General features: G+C 37.2%; 1 protein-coding gene across 4 annotated transcripts; it reads left to right on the top strand.

Moving 5' to 3' along the window:
- The first annotated feature begins 4,888 nt into the window (after nucleotides 1–4,888).
- SNRPB2 (small nuclear ribonucleoprotein polypeptide B2) lies at nucleotides 4,889–15,241 on the top strand. 4 transcript variants are annotated; one of them, XM_019627771.1, is made up of 7 exons: nucleotides 4,889–4,977; nucleotides 6,623–6,712; nucleotides 7,106–7,278; nucleotides 11,121–11,261; nucleotides 12,044–12,094; nucleotides 13,688–13,776; nucleotides 14,204–15,241. In XM_019627771.1, the coding sequence occupies exons 2-7, from the start codon at nucleotides 6,649–6,651 to the stop codon at nucleotides 14,361–14,363; spliced, it is 678 nt and encodes a 225-aa protein (XP_019483316.1). In that variant the 5' UTR covers nucleotides 4,889–4,977; nucleotides 6,623–6,648; the 3' UTR covers nucleotides 14,364–15,241. The 4 variants fall into 4 exon arrangements, with proteins under 4 accessions (XP_019483316.1, XP_019483315.1, XP_019483317.1 ...); XM_019627770.1 differs by lacking the exon at nucleotides 4,889–4,977 and adding an exon at nucleotides 4,995–5,080; XM_019627772.1 differs by lacking the exon at nucleotides 4,889–4,977 and adding an exon at nucleotides 5,108–5,281.
- Nucleotides 15,242–15,682: the final 441 nt, after the last annotated feature.

Here is a 15,682-nt window from a genome sequence, read left to right as displayed (position 1 = left end):
GTCTTTTGTTGCAAGGTGATTCTGACTAACCTAAAATGAGAATTTGAGCATATTATCCCTTTATTTCTTCAGGACCCTTCTCTAAAGGTATGCGAAAATGCTACCAACCACTAATTTTCTCAGCTAGGCCTCAAGATATTTTCTTATAGCGTCATCTTACCTAAGTACTAAATAAATCTGAAATTAATTTACTCAATAAAGGTCACTCAAAAGATGGATTATAGTGTTACAAATTGATTACTTTGATTTTCCCTTCCAAATGCATGAGTCACCTCAGATACATGACCTCTTATGCACTCAAAAACCATCTGTAACTGGGAAACTGCTTGTGTAAAATTCTTTTGAACTTTTGAAGAATTATTTTTCAGAGGTGGTTTCAATTAGTCTATAAAGTCAGGATGGCCATGCCACATGAATAAATACCCCCTAAATCTCAGTTAATGATTTCTTGCTTATGTTACATGACCAGTTTGGACTGGTGTATGTGTGTTGTGTATAGGGGAGGTGCCCACTAATCATTGTGGTTACTCAGGGACCTAAGCTTGACAGAGGTTCCATCTAGGGGTATGTTTCCAAGATCACAAAGACAGGAAAAAGGGTGCTTGGCAAATTGTGCACTGGCACTTGATGCTTTTGTCTGGAAGTGATGCCTATCTCATGTCCTCACACTTCATTAGCCAAAGCACATTACATGACCAAGCCAATTTTCAGAGCATGTGGAGAAGTGTAAGCCCTCCCTGAGTGGAGCAGGATACAAGAATCAGAACAGATGTAATGACTACCACTAATTAGAAGGTGACCCAGGGCCTCACAAACAAGCATGCTGTCTCTTGTCAGAGGGAATAAAAATTCCAGATTTTCTCACTGTCACTTATGATTGATTTCCAAATGCCTAGTAAAAAAAGCAGTTAAAATAAAGGAAAGTTTAAGATAGCTAAAATTTTCTTCCCCTTGAAAGAAACTGTCAACTGTGTTTGCGTAAGAAGACAGTATTTGGTATCTGGTAGGAGCTAACTATTGTACAATACTGGACTATCTACCAGGCATTCCTAAAGAGGAAATGCTTAAGGTCTTGCTACCCAAAATGTGGTGGCGGACCTGCAGCGTCAGCAGCGCCTGGGAGCTTGCTATAAATGCAGATTCCCAGGCCCTATCCCTGCTGTATCAAAATTTGATTTTAACAAAATCCCTAGGTGATCCATATGTATATTAATATTTGAGAAGCACTGGATTAGGATAGCTGGGGTATTGCCTATGAAGTCAATGACATATCATGTTTGAAAGTACATACTTGAGGTCCAACATAGAAAAAATTTTCCTTTTTAAAATTTGGATTTTCAAATTGTCACAGGACTTAAGACTCAAAAAAATTTTACAATGTTGAATCATAGAAGTGAAACCTGTACTTAAGAATTTTATCTGCATAATATTTTGCTTGTTAGGTGAGCCTCATGGTACTGGCATTTTCTTTTTCCAGTCTTAAAGGGAATGGCAATCACATTTAGTTAGTGGACTTATAAGAGGTCAGATGACACCGTGCTGAGCACAACTTACACATATAATACTGAACAGTAAGAAGTTCAGGTTTTACCGCACTTCTTTGGATTAGTTATCAGGTCTTCAAAGGCGAACTACTGCTTCCAAAATTTATAGAATGCATACATCATCATAGCCTATCTTAGGTGCCACCTATTTTGTGGAGAGGATAGTGTTCTTGTGTATGTGAAAGACACTCCATTATTAACATTAGAGTAGTACATATTAGAATTGATAGTTGCTTTCGGGTTTTTTTTTCCCCCACTGAAAACAGAATATTTCCAAAAAAATAAAACAGAAGGACTGAAGTAAAACGAAAGGAAATAATTGCACAAAATAATTCCCTTTCTGAATTGCCGGGGTGGGGGTGCTTTTTCGGAAGTTTCAGCCAACATAATCCAAACCAGCTAGGAAAAGGTAAACCTGCTTTGGTGCTCAACAATAATGCCCTGAATTGTTCGATGCTTGTTGTGAAAATAATTTCACTCTACATAAATTTCTTAATGGAATCACCACCTGGAGAGAAAAAGAACATACAAATTGTACATTCTGTGGTTCTATCTAACATAAATAAGCCAAAACTTATCCACCACAGTTTTATGATGCATTTTACTTTAAACATGGCCCCCTCTCAAAACTACAACAGCAAGATACTCAAAACATTTAATGAGAAACATAAAACACATGTAGATAAAGGAGGAAAATATGTATGTATTACAGTCACTAAGAGCCACCTTAGTTATCATCCTCATACAGTAATGTTGATGTCTTGACACAGTGTTATTCCCAACTGTTTGTAGTAATTTTTCTGCTACCCCTAAAATAAGCAAGTTTCGTTATCAGTAGATACATAAAGCTTGGCTAGAGTATTCTAGTGCTGCCTCCGGGTTTAGTTAGATTTAAAACAAACAACAACAAACCTGTTTTACAGAAAAGTAAATCAGAGACTGGACAGAACTCCAAGTAAACTCATTTTTTTTCCTTCTTTTTAAAAACATATGAGTTTTGGAAACATCTGGTTCCTAATCTGACCCTCAGGAGGTGAACTTGATTACAAAGCATGGTTATTTTAACATCCATCTGACTGAAGTTTAGATGTTATAATGCTCTTAATATATTGGGTTGTAGGAAAAGTCATGATATATTTTTCTATGTTTTTCATTGCAAAAATGAGTCATGACCTTTCCAACAGCCTAATAAGTTATATAACCAGGCATTTCAAGGCTTCTCACAAGGCCAGAAGAGCTCCTCTCTCCCCTTCATGCTTTCAATTACTGATTTCTCAAAATCATTCAGGAAGTCATTGGGCACTATTAACAGGCCAGGCTATTGAAAAGCCCAGAGCAACTGCCCTAGGAAAGAAAGATGCACTGACTCTGTTTAGAATAGCCCGGGCAATAGCATGCAGATGTTACCACTGAGTTAGCATCACATGATTTTCTTCTTACTGTGCAATTTATAGTAACCATTTTTTAGTGGTTAATAATAGAACAGAATGTGTAGTCTGTTTTTAAGTCTCTGTGTTTCCTGTGTTTTTTTCTTTCCAGGTAGAGTGTCGTTGCAAAGTCCCACCTTATCCTTTCCTAATAGTTATGATATGCTCTTGGCCAGAATGACTTGCCTAACACAGTTAGGTTATAGCTTATTTTCAGAATACTGATTTAGCCATCTTACCATTAAACAGAATTCATTGGTCAGATGCCCATATTAATGTTCAGAGTAGCTTGTCCTTTGTTATTTAGAAATTATGTTTTATTTAGTTTATGTTCCCTTTAATGTATTAAGGATATTCTTTTTATATCAGGGATGCCAAAAGAAATATATACAAGTGGGCACTTTGGTCAGCGTTGCTCAAGCACTAGTTCACCATAATCAGAAGTGTCTGGACACTGGTATTAACCACTTTGAGCACCTCGTGTAATTGCAGAAGTGAAACATGACTTGGATTCATCTTTTGTTATCAGTATATACTCATATATATATAAAACTCAAGCAGTTTTCCTTTCTTAAAATGTATATACATCTTTTTGGTACCCTATGTATTTTTTCATAATTCCTTAACTGAGACAGAATTATTTACATTTCTTCTAACGTCTATATCTATATAATAAAATCATGCTTTTCAGTGATTGTTTAACATTATTTCCTACACTTATGTGCATCTTCATGTTTGCTATTGTCTAATTTTTCCATGAAGCTTCATTCATTCATTCAATACATATTTATTATCAGCCACTTTTCCAGTTGCTGAGGGTACCTGAGTGAACAAAACTGATGAAAATCCCCACCCCTAAGAAGCTTACATTATTTTCAAGATGTTGCAACTTTAGGTGATTTTTTAAAGTAAAAATCCCCATCTTATAAAACCAACCTATTTGGCCACTTCATCCATATGTCCAAGTCATAGCCAGCATTTGGAAATAACACTTATAGACCATTTATTTTGTGTCTAAATGCTTTATATTTAGCTCACTTAATCCTCACAATAATTCTAAAAGGAGGTACTATTATGATCCTAGTTTACAGAAAAGGAAATTGAAGCTCAGAGAGATAATTTAAGGGGAAGATACAAGATTGGAATCCCCTTGGCTCATAACAACCATTTCAGATGATGCTTTACATACATTTGAGGAATGAATGAATGCATGCATGCATTAACTTTCTTGGAATTCCCATTCAGCTTGGCCTAAACACCAAGTTGTATTACTCTAGAACAACTAGGCGTTTTGTGAGATGAGAAGGTGGGAAGTAGGACAGGAAATTAATGGGTGTTTTTTGAGTGAGTTTAGGCCAACGATCTTATAGGTGTTTGGTTATTAGTCAAGTATGGTTGCTTTAAGCAGTGAGAGCCTTAGAGATATCAACTCCCTCCGCTTTGGGGACTCAAACTGAGCTGCCTCTGGGATTCAAACTCGTCAGTCGAGTGTTAGGGAGTTTCCTCGGAATCCCAGGAATCAAAGGAGACTTGTAAGGGTACCGGCTGCTCTGAATGTGATGTTAAACCAGGGGCAGCCAGAGCCCAGAAAAGGGCGAAACCAGGGCACCCGCCCTAGTAGTGGTATGGAGAGGCGGCGCCTGTAAAACTATATAGGATTTGGAAAGATGGAAGGCACTTCTGTGTGGGATAAAGCTGCTCAAAGTCATGGTGGTGGAAATGAATCACTGCTTTCTCTAGCCCTTCACTCCACGCCCCCCCAACATTCGTTCCACTCTACACGGTGCCCACAGGATCCCTTCCCTTCCCCCATTCCCTCTTCTCCCCGCGCCCGCCAGGTGTGCGCATGCGCACAGAGATCCCCAGTTGCGGCAGCGGGGCATCGATCAATTCCGCCTCGGCTTCTCGACTTATCGGCGCTCGATTGAGGCGCGTGGTAGCGTTACTTCCGGCTTCTGGCTACGTTTCCGGGTTTCTGTTCTTAGTGGACACGGCGCTGGTCTCAAGTGAGTGTGAGCGTGTTGTCCCTCGCTGTTTGGTTCTCTGGGCTGCAGGGTTGCTGCTGGCCCGCCGCTCCCCTGTAGGACAGCGAGTGGATGAGGCGGGAAGGTGGGAATCGTACGCGTCCGGCCCAGGGTTCGCGGAAGGCTCTGCTAGTGTGCGAGGAAGGAATGGAGGCTGCCGCGCTGGTTCCGCGAGGACCCCTAACTTAAGAGCCTCTTTAATGGGACGAATTGGAGCCGGGATTACATGGCTGCTTTCTTGGGCGTCGGGCTGGGACCTTGGGCGAATGTGCCTGTGTTTGGAGAGGTGGGAGGCTCCCGCGTACGGAGTGAAGGATAATTAATGTCCCTTCGCATATGCTAATATACAGCTCGCTAGGCGCTTTTAGGTGCCTTCCAGAGGCTCCCTTTTGGATTGGGAGGCGACTTCCGTTGCCCCCGCACTAACTCAGGCCACCATGAAACCTCGCATGAGATATTGCAAGAGCTTGCCCGCAGTTTGACCTCTCCATCGCTTCCTTTTCGTGGTCGTCTTGGCTACTCCAGATCTCCAGGTTTCAGTTTAGGGGGTCGCAAGTCTCTGAGAAGCCTTACTTTTCATCTGTTATCCACACAGTACAGTTCCTGTCCATAGGCTTTTCCCTCGTCAGTCATTCTGTGCTGTTCACATACAGTGGGTGTAATTGTGAAATTAAGGAATATGTGGGACATCCAGGGAAATAAAGCAAGGTCAGAGCTTGCAACCAAAAATAATGTAAAAAATGAAATCGTGAGGTGAGTGTGAAAGAAAAGTGCAAGAGACCAGAAGACAAGGACTGAATTCCCAGGCCTGCTGCTTATTAGCTGTGTGACCTGAGGCAAGTCCGTTAACTTTTAATAACATCACTTTGAGTGCAAGAACTGTGCTAGAACTTTATCCCATTTAGTCTTCTGAATGCTACTGGGTAAATGGGTTATCATCCACGTTTTACAGGTGTGAACCTGAGAGATTAAGGAACTTGTACTCAGTGGAGAAGCTCATTAGAAGCATAGATAGGATTCGAGTTCAGATCTGGCTGGTAGTAGAATCCGAGCTCTTAACCATCATGCAGTACTGCTCTCTGCTCTGTTCTCTTAAGCTGGTGAGAGGTAACTTTGGAGTTGGAACAGTTAGTGATGGTGTGTCTAAATTAAGTAATAGATATGAAAGTGCTTTATAAGTGTACCCATGAAGTAGTTCTTGGCAAACTTCGTTAATGTTCTAACTTAATGATTTTTACTGGATGTATATTTGCTAAATTTCTTTTCCATTTTTCTTCAAATCTCAGTTTTTAATAATTTGCTTTAAAAAGTTATTACACAGTGTCAGTTCTCATAAGTGAAAAAATGAATGTATTGAATAAAATATGTTATTGAAATCTGCCTAGATACTAGTTTTAGTGCTCTACCGAGTTTTGAAGTTGGAGAGGAGAACTGTTCTTTTGTTTAAAAAGGAGGGCTAGCAAAGTGTTAATGAGGTTTTAAAGACTCCTTCCAAAGTGATACTCTCTGACACTTGGGATCGAAAGAGAAGTAGAAAAGTTAATAATCCTTGTGCTGTATCTTAATGCCACACTAGAGCGTTAGTTAATCTTCTGTATTTATAACAGAATATTTACTGTCTCTTTAGGCTGTTTGAACAGTTTAACCCAAAACATGGATATCCGACCAAATCATACAATTTATATCAACAATATGAATGACAAAATTAAAAAAGAAGGTAAGTGCTTTTTAAAAATATTGGTTAACAACCAAAGTGGGTTTAATTACTACTGTCTTAAAAATTGTACTGCTTCTTATCTAGCCACCTTTTTCAGTGCCTGAAATATAATGGTTTGTCTCTTTTTGGGTGAGGATTTTAAGGCTTTTTAAAAATAAAAATAGATGTGGGTGGAAAATGTGTTCAATATGTTTTTAGTCATAGATAAAATGGTTTCAAATAACTTAAAATTAGATAGCCAATGGGAATAGTATGATGTTATTAAAATGTGTAACTTTGTATATATAAAAAATTGAATGGTGGGCGGGGGGCACTCAATGCAGTTTCATTTTATGAAGGATGTTTTCCTTGTTTCATTCACAAATAACTTGTTTCCTTTCTACTTTTGCACAGAGTTGAAGAGATCCCTGTATGCCCTGTTTTCTCAGTTTGGCCATGTGGTAGATATTGTGGCTTTAAAGACCATGAAGATGAGGGGACAAGCCTTTGTTATATTTAAAGAACTGGGCTCATCCACAAATGCCTTAAGACAGTTGCAGGGATTTCCATTTTATGGCAAGCCAATGGTTGGTTGATCTAATTATTTTGGCTTTAATCTCTATTAGTGGTATAATAGATTTGTAAACATACCCTTGAAACTATGGCTATTGCTTTCTGCTCTTATGAGTTAGAGGGAATTTGGGTTTATTTTAATTACCTATTTATTTTTATAGGAACAGTAGTAGAGTTTATAATTCACTTTTCAATTTATGACAGTTCAAATGGGCAAAAACAAAATACACTAAGATATCGAATATTTAAAAAATAATGTCAGTATAGGCAATATTCTCATCTCAAAAGAATTAGAATTAACAATAAGTCAGAAGATTAAAAAGGAACTTCTGTTCGTAAGCTTGTAAAACAACACAACAAAAGCCATGGGTCAAAGAAGAAATCCAATCTGAAGTTTCAGAAAAATTCCACAGTGAAATATACATATCAGAAGCTATGCAGTCTAGATAAAGCAGTGTTATAAGGAATATTCATAGATTTAAATCAAGAGGTTTTATTAATGAATAACAATGAAAGGAAATAAAATAGTTATTCATGGAAAGTTTTAAACTCAGGCAAATATAATGAGATTCACATTTAGGTGCTGGAAAAATTTTATTGTGGGAGGGCCAGAAGGAAGTAGGGAACTCAATTAGGAGGCTGTTAGTCTCAGTCAGAAATGGTAGAGGATTGGATCAGGGTGGAGACAGAGTGGAAAGCAAGGTGTTCTGCATATGTGAATGAGTCAGTACCCAGGACCTTGAGGGTGGATTTCAAAGCTGTGTTCTTCTGGACCTGGAATGGGATGGAAGGAGTATTGGGGAAAGATCCAAGGCCCAGAGTTTCAAGGACCTGGGTCCTCATTCTGGTTCTGCCATTGGCTCTGTTCCCATGTTCAGTTTTACCACCTATAAAATGTAAGCAGATTGACTATTCTTTGGTCTAATTGAGGTCAGCAAAAGCTATAAAGGACCAGATAATAAATATTTTAGGCTTTGTGGCCACATATGATTTCTGTTGCATAATTTGTGTGTAAAAAAGTTCTTCACTCATAACCCATACAGAAACAGGCCATGTGCTGGATTTAGCCCGTAGTCTGTAGTACAGACCACTGGTCTGATCCCTTTATTTTACAAATGAAGAATCAGGCACAGAAAGGTTAATTGTTTATCTAGATTACATTAATATAACCAATGGCAGCATCGGGACTTAAAAGCTCATCTCCTAACACCATACAGTATGTTTTTTCCCCCCTAAACTAGGAATCAGTGTGCTATCTAAAAAGGGCCAGATAGTAAATATTTTAGTCTTTCTGAGCCAGCTGATCTCTGTTGCAACTACTTAATTCCTTCTTTTTGGCAGGAAAATCAGCCATAGGTGCTGTGCAAATGAATGGATATGGCTTTGTTCACTAAAGACCTAATTTACAGAAACAGGCAGTGTTGGCTGTGGTCAGTAGGTTGAGGAGCTATACCACTGTTTAATTCAGGACTGCACACTTTTTGTCTGCTAGTGCAGCAAGTTTTTGTCTCATCTTCTATCCAGCTCTCCTTTTCCCATCACTTCCCACCTGACTGGGCACCATCTTTGTGGAAAGTGGAAAGGCCCATCCTAGAAAACTGGGATTGTGCCTACATACCCTAATTTCAGTAAATTGGTATTTCATGAAACCAGCTTGTCTTTCTTAGTAGTTACAAAGGAGCAATTTCTTCCTTCAGGGAGGGTTTTAGGGCTGTTTTGCTGAGTTGAGATGACAAGTTTGCATGTACCTGTTACTTAGATACAGGAAAGCTGGAAATTATTTGCTGTGGCTGGCACTGGCTTCACCTTGCCAGCTAATTATTTTAAATAGATGGAAAACGTCCATTAGATCTTATATTGAAGGTATTTTAGGAGGTCCATTTTCTGCTGTCGGGAAGATAGCAGATATCTCCCAGATCGCAGCATCCTGGAAGAGGGAAAAGAACCTCCTTTGAGCTGTCTTGTTCGTATTTATTTAGGTGCTTACAGTTGCTCTTCTGTTTTTATTCCAACATACCAGATCAGAAGTGAACAAAATTTGCTGTAACTTAGAACTCAGAACAAAATTATTCTTTGTGATTCAAGGACATTTGGTTATTTAATGACCAAAATACTTCAATGAAACAGAACCATCTTCCTAAGGGCTTCTGTCATGAAATATTTGGCTTGAATGTAAATCTTGCCCCTTCTCTTAAGCTGTGGGCAGACTTTTATCCCTTTCTAGTATTTAGTCTGGACCAGAGTTTTTCAACACTGGCACTTTTGACATTTTGAATTCAATAGTTTTTTTTGTGGGGGTCTGTGTTGTTCATATAATAGAGTGTGTAACAGCCTCCCTGGTCTCTGCCCACTACAAGCCACTAGCATGCCATCCAACAATGTCTCCTGGTGGGCAAAATCGCCTTTGGTGGAGAATTACTAGTGTAGACCAGCCAGCTAAGAGTGATGGCTGAGATCAGAGATTTTCACAGGTGATTGTCATAAGGACAGACACAAGGTTACTATTCAAGATGTATTTGGATCAGGGAGAAGGTTGAAGACCCAGGGGAGTTTGGGAGGGACTCCTTGGGACCAAGTTGGAGTTGGTCTAAGCCTTCAGTCTACATCTTTAGTTAGCTGATGAAGCCTAAGACTAGCAGAGTAGCTTGCAGAGATAATAAGGACAGTCAGAGCTGCTCTAGCACAGCAGCCCAGACCAGCAAGAGGACACCTTGGGTACTGAGGTGTGCTGGTGGGCCTGCTCCCCTACATTTTCCCAGTACATTCATCTCTAGCTGAAGTAAAAGGAAAGAAAAAAATCCTCTGCTTTCGAACCGCACTATTTTAAAATGTCACTTGTTCCTTCAGATCAAATTCGTGCTATACAAGACAATTTTAAATAGTAATTTGTAGGATTGTTTGTTTTGGTGTGGTCAGAGATGGAGTTTTAGCTCTTTGGTCTCCAGGGAAGAAACATTTCCTTGAAATGGAAGTTGTGGTTTGCACACCACAGACAGTTTAACTCATAGAAAACACTTTAGGATAGTTAGTGGTGTTGACTTCAGCTTTAGGCCAGGGCCATACTACTCAAAGTGGCTCCCATACTGGTAGTTCTCACCACGATCCCCTTTGTACTTGTTAGAAGGCAGGATCTCAGACCTCACCCAGACCTGTGCATTGGATTCTGCCCTTTTACAGGCTCTCCAGGCAATTGAAGTGCACATTCTAGTTTATGAAATACTGTCCTAGGCCAGTGTTTTTCAATGCTTTCTTGTCCTACTCATGCATATTGTTCCTGCTGGCTGTGGCCTAGTAAGAATGAGCATGTGGCCTGGTCGCACAAGTTGTGAGGCCATCTTTTTGTTTCCTTTAAAAGCGTTTTAAGTTGATGTCACTATTAGTCATTTCATTTAAGAATAATAGACCAGATTTCAAAAGAAACTCATTCCCAATCTTTGATATTTTACTTTAGAAGTAACAAATTTCAAATGACACATTTTACAGCTAATTGACACATCTTGACCCTTCTACTGAGAGTCCCTGCTAAGCGATAGGCAACCTTTCCAATGCAGTTTTCTCCATTCTTTTTATTACATGAAGAGAGGCAGTGGTGTAGCTATTTCACAGTCCTGTTTTTCTCATGTGAAAATCTATGTTGTTTCTCTAATAAACAGTTGAATCTAACTTTGTCTAAGTTGTGAATCATAGGCCACAATTTATTTTCGTTTGGCACTTAATATATTTTGTTGACAATTTTCTTAAGGATGGGTTTTAAATTATCTTGTGTATTTAGCTAATGAAATTTGGAATGTTAATAACTAGCATAAACAACCTTCACCATAATGAAAAGTAACTTGTTTTCAAATAATTAAAACAGCGAATCCAATATGCAAAAACAGATTCTGATATAATATCCAAAATGCGTGGCACTTTTGCTGACAAAGAAAAGAAGAAAGAAAAGAAAAAAGCCAAAACTGTGGAACAAGCAGCAATGACTGCAAATAAAAAGCCTGGTCAGGTAAGATGGACAAAAGTTCATATTTTTTTGGTGTTAAGTTTGCTAGGATGTCTGTCTTTCACCTGAGGGATGATCTTTGAGGTGCAGGCGGGTGTGCACGTGTATGTATATGTGTTTAAGACGTGGATTTGTAAGAAGTTGGACTGACTGAGTTCTAAAATTCCAATGTTTATATTTAAGCAACAAATTGAAAGATACAGATTTACATTGAATAGTTTTATTTGAATTTGTATGACATTTAGTTCATTCACAGTATGTGTTAATATCTGTTGGCTTATTTCTCGAGTTCTGCTGCCTGTAAATAGTATTGTAGATATTATCTTTAATCATTAGTACTACACTCAGCTGCTTTCTTTGAACAATTCAGAAATTCAAAATTTAATTTAAAATACCAGAGGAAAGTGAAATTATCCAAAAAGTAATTACTTTTGGATTAAAGTGATTAGAAATCAGTTTCACGAAGTATAATGCTTGACATTTGTCTAATTGTTAAATAAATAAATAAAAACTCCTTGATTTGTCTCTTGTTACTTTTTCATAATTTTAAAGCTTAGAGGTTAAATTTTATGAATATAGTCTTTAAAATTTAGGGTAGACCTTTCAAAAATATTTGACAAGTTAAATATATGAATGTTTGAGTCAGAGCTAAGATGTAAATTCTTAAAATTAAATGGAATAAATCTGTTTAAATCAATGTTATTTTTATGCAGTAATTATTAATACAAACATGCTTTTTTAGAGGGATTGGAAACTTTAACTGTTTCTCTATTTCTTTTGTTTAGGGAACACCAAATTCAGCTAATACCCAAGGAAATGCAACACCAAATCCTCAGGTAGTATTTTTTTCTATGTGGTGCTTTAAAATAAAATTGTAAAGCAATAATAGCAATCATACACAACAACCTACATGTCTCCAAAAACTGAAAATAATTCCATCTGTAAGATACATCATTAAATTATGTAATACTTTAATGTAGAAACTCACTGAAAACATTTTAATTTCCTAGGACAGAGAAAACCAAACCTGACTTTATTCTTTACTTTTCATCATGAATCAATGAGGGAATCATAATGACAGATTTTAAAATGTGAGCCCGGAGAGCAGACATTTTTGTTTTTCCCACAGTACGTAGCCTAGGGCTCTGTAGACACATGGCTTGGGGAAACTGGCCAGGTGACAGGCACACTTCCGCTCTAGTTGGTCGAAGCACTAAACCACCTTTTCTAACAGACTCACGCAAAGTTGTTTTCCAGTTACCTTGCTCTTCCTTTCTCAGCACATTGAAGTCTTCTTATATAGATGTACATACAGTAAAACCTTGGATTGCGAGTAACGTGGTTTGTGACCGTACCTCAAGACGAGCAAACATTTTAATGTGGTAAACGAGCAATGTCTTGCAATATGAGTAGTTTGTTTCCAGAACGAATTATGCTCTCAAACCAAGGTATTACTGTATTAGAAACTCCTTTCCAGATCTCCTTGCTAAATGCCTCAAAGAGAAAGCCTCAGTTGTGTACTCATGGTTTCCTACTTGCTTCCTCAGATGCTAGGATCTGACAGGACTCTTAAATTTAGAGAACTCCTTGCATTATGAGGGTTTGCTCTTCTGATTTCAAGCTATTTGCATTTTCTTATGTTATCTACTTCCCTTCTTTAAACAATTATAGTCCATTTTATAAGTGCCAGCATTTAATTCCATAAGCTTTAAATGGTTTACTTAAGTTGCTCTTTACACTTCTTTTTTGTTCCAAGAAATTATCCGGAAGACAGGGAGGCCTTTTCTTATATACAGGGCAATCTCCTTATAGTTCCCAATAACCTCAGGGTGGGGTATCAAATAATTAGTTTAATATCTAGTGACAGCTCTTTTTTCTACTTACTTATGTAACTAGATGGCTGTGTATATCTCATTATTTGCAAAAACATTAGAAGTCACCATAGTGGTTCTAAATTTTCTTAAATGCTGGGAGGTAATAAGCAGTAATGCAGAGAATTAACTACCTGTGTTATTACTAGGGTAACCAACTGAAGGGAAGTGACGTTGCTGCCTTCTCTAGTTTTGTTAGGATCTTTCAATTATTTAATCCAGATGACAAAACTCCTCCAATTATGACTGATATCCACATGCTTAATTAAGACTTAAGTGTTGTTTTAAATACTATTAAATACTTAAAAACTGATATGATATATGATCTTCCAAATTTATATTATGTGACTTGAATGTCTGCTTTGCTTACTTACTGTTAACCTTATATTTTTCTGGTGTAGTTGGTTTTCAGTTTGTGTTTAATGCAGTAAGATTTCATAAACCTTAATAAACTGTGGAATGTAGCTCTCTCAAGTTTAGATATTAATGTAAGAGCCAAATGGTTTACAGTACTTTTTATACTTACAAGCTAACTTTTGCCTTTTTTCTTTTTAATAGGTCCCTGATTACCCTCCAAACTATATTTTATTCCTTAATAATTTACCAGAAGAGACTAATGAGATGATGTTATCCATGCTGTTTAATCAGTAAGTTTTGTGTTTTTCTTTTTATAAATAGGTCTGTGTTCCAAGAGCCACCTGACAGGACAAATAGCACTTCCATGGATTGAATCCATTTGTGTGTCACATAGCAGTAATTCCTTACAGGTTCATGAAACAGGAAACAGAAAAACAGAAAGCTTTGCTGTAATGCCAAAAATACAATTAGCTTACATTTTTCTATAATACCATAATTCTTCTATGGTACTAATTATATTTTAATTATAATGGTATTATATTTTAGGGTCTTCTATTCCACTTAAGATTCTTGGTAGGACATGATACTTTTCCTAGACCAATATCAGGAAGTTGCTTAATAAACTTAAATACAGAATAGACATTTATGTATTTGATATCATTTATATATTTACATATATATAAATTGTTTACATATATAAATCTCTTTTCTTTATAGATTCCCTGGTTTTAAAGAAGTACGTTTGGTACCTGGGAGGCATGACATTGCATTTGTTGAATTTGAAAATGATGGACAGGCTGGAGCTGCCAGGGATGCTTTACAAGGATTTAAGATCACACCCTCCCATGCCATGAAGATCACCTATGCCAAGAAATAACATTTGGGATAGTTGTCTTTAAAGGACTTGGTGTTATTTATAGTGTTTGTTTTGATAATATTTCGTCAGGCCATTTTAATAGTTGGGGGTAAGGGGAAGTAAAAGTGAAATTTTTGTTCAGGTTTTTAAAAATTGCCTAGTCTTCCTTTAGCCTTAGTGAACTATGAAATATGAAGGCCTTAATTTTGTACAATAAACTTTTATTTGTATTTTATACATAATACTTCATTTATTGGCCCACTGTCCTACCATCAAATACTTATACTAGTCTGAAACACATGTTAAGGTATATAAAACTGTAAATAGAATGCTTTTCTAGTATTTTGGAGCAGCTAATGGTAGAAAAACATTGAGCCATTTTCATAAAAGCAGAGGAGAATTAGATCAAGCCCTTGAATAGATTTTCTGTAATGTAATTTTTGATGCATATGAACTGCCATCCTGTCATTCATTTTGTTTGTTTTAATGAGACACATTAATGGTAAAAATCATTGTTCTGAATGTTAGAAGAAAATGAGACCTGGGCAGTATCTAAGTTTGGTGTTCACATTCTTTAAATAAATAACCACAGTATTTTGCTGGCTGTAGGCATTTCACAAATCATTTTATTCAGTGTTAGTTGAATAAAGGCCATTTAGGAATAATTGTACTTATTGTGTTCTGGGAAAACAGAAGGAATACTATCTTCAAACTTATATTTTATGTTCTTACCCCCTTGTGGCAGGATTGATCTTTTCAAAGCTCATTTTCTTTAGCATTTGATTTATACCTAAGGCTATTGATTTAGTCCGCTGCTAGTAAAACCCTGGGTATCTTTAGAAGTGGATAGTTTTTTGCATAGATAGTACATATTAAACTGACACTGATCATTTTTCATAGTCCTGTTTTAATATTTTCTTGAACAAAACTTTCCCTTATCACTTAGAATTTTTACTATATACTATGGACAGACTACTTTTAAACTTATGTAGATTATTATCACATCACTCGTGTGCATACATATGAGGGGAAAGCAAACTTTTATTCCTAAAACTTGGCCACATTCAGAGTCAGACTTATGAATTACATTTTTAACCTAGTTGTCAAGTTTGTGTACTTGTGTAAAATTTAAGTGAGTTACTAGAAAAAGGACATGCTCTTGAATGTTATAGCAATACCAGTGGCTATTAAATTTTCTAACTGCTTACTCAGTGGCTATCCTTAGCTTGTCTCACAAAATGTTTCACAGATCAGCCCGCATTGAGTGGCTAGATGAGAGAAGTAGAAAGCTGTGGTGTGGCTGGAGCGGGGTGAGGAAGGGATGAGGATAGGAGGAAATA

This window comes from Hipposideros armiger, unplaced genomic scaffold, assembly GCF_001890085.2.
Source record: "Hipposideros armiger isolate ML-2016 unplaced genomic scaffold, ASM189008v1 scaffold_740, whole genome shotgun sequence".
In the NCBI taxonomy this organism is placed as follows: domain Eukaryota; kingdom Metazoa; phylum Chordata; class Mammalia; order Chiroptera; family Hipposideridae; genus Hipposideros; species Hipposideros armiger.
Note: the sequence above shows the minus strand (reverse complement) of the source record. Positions and strands in the feature narration are given on the sequence as shown.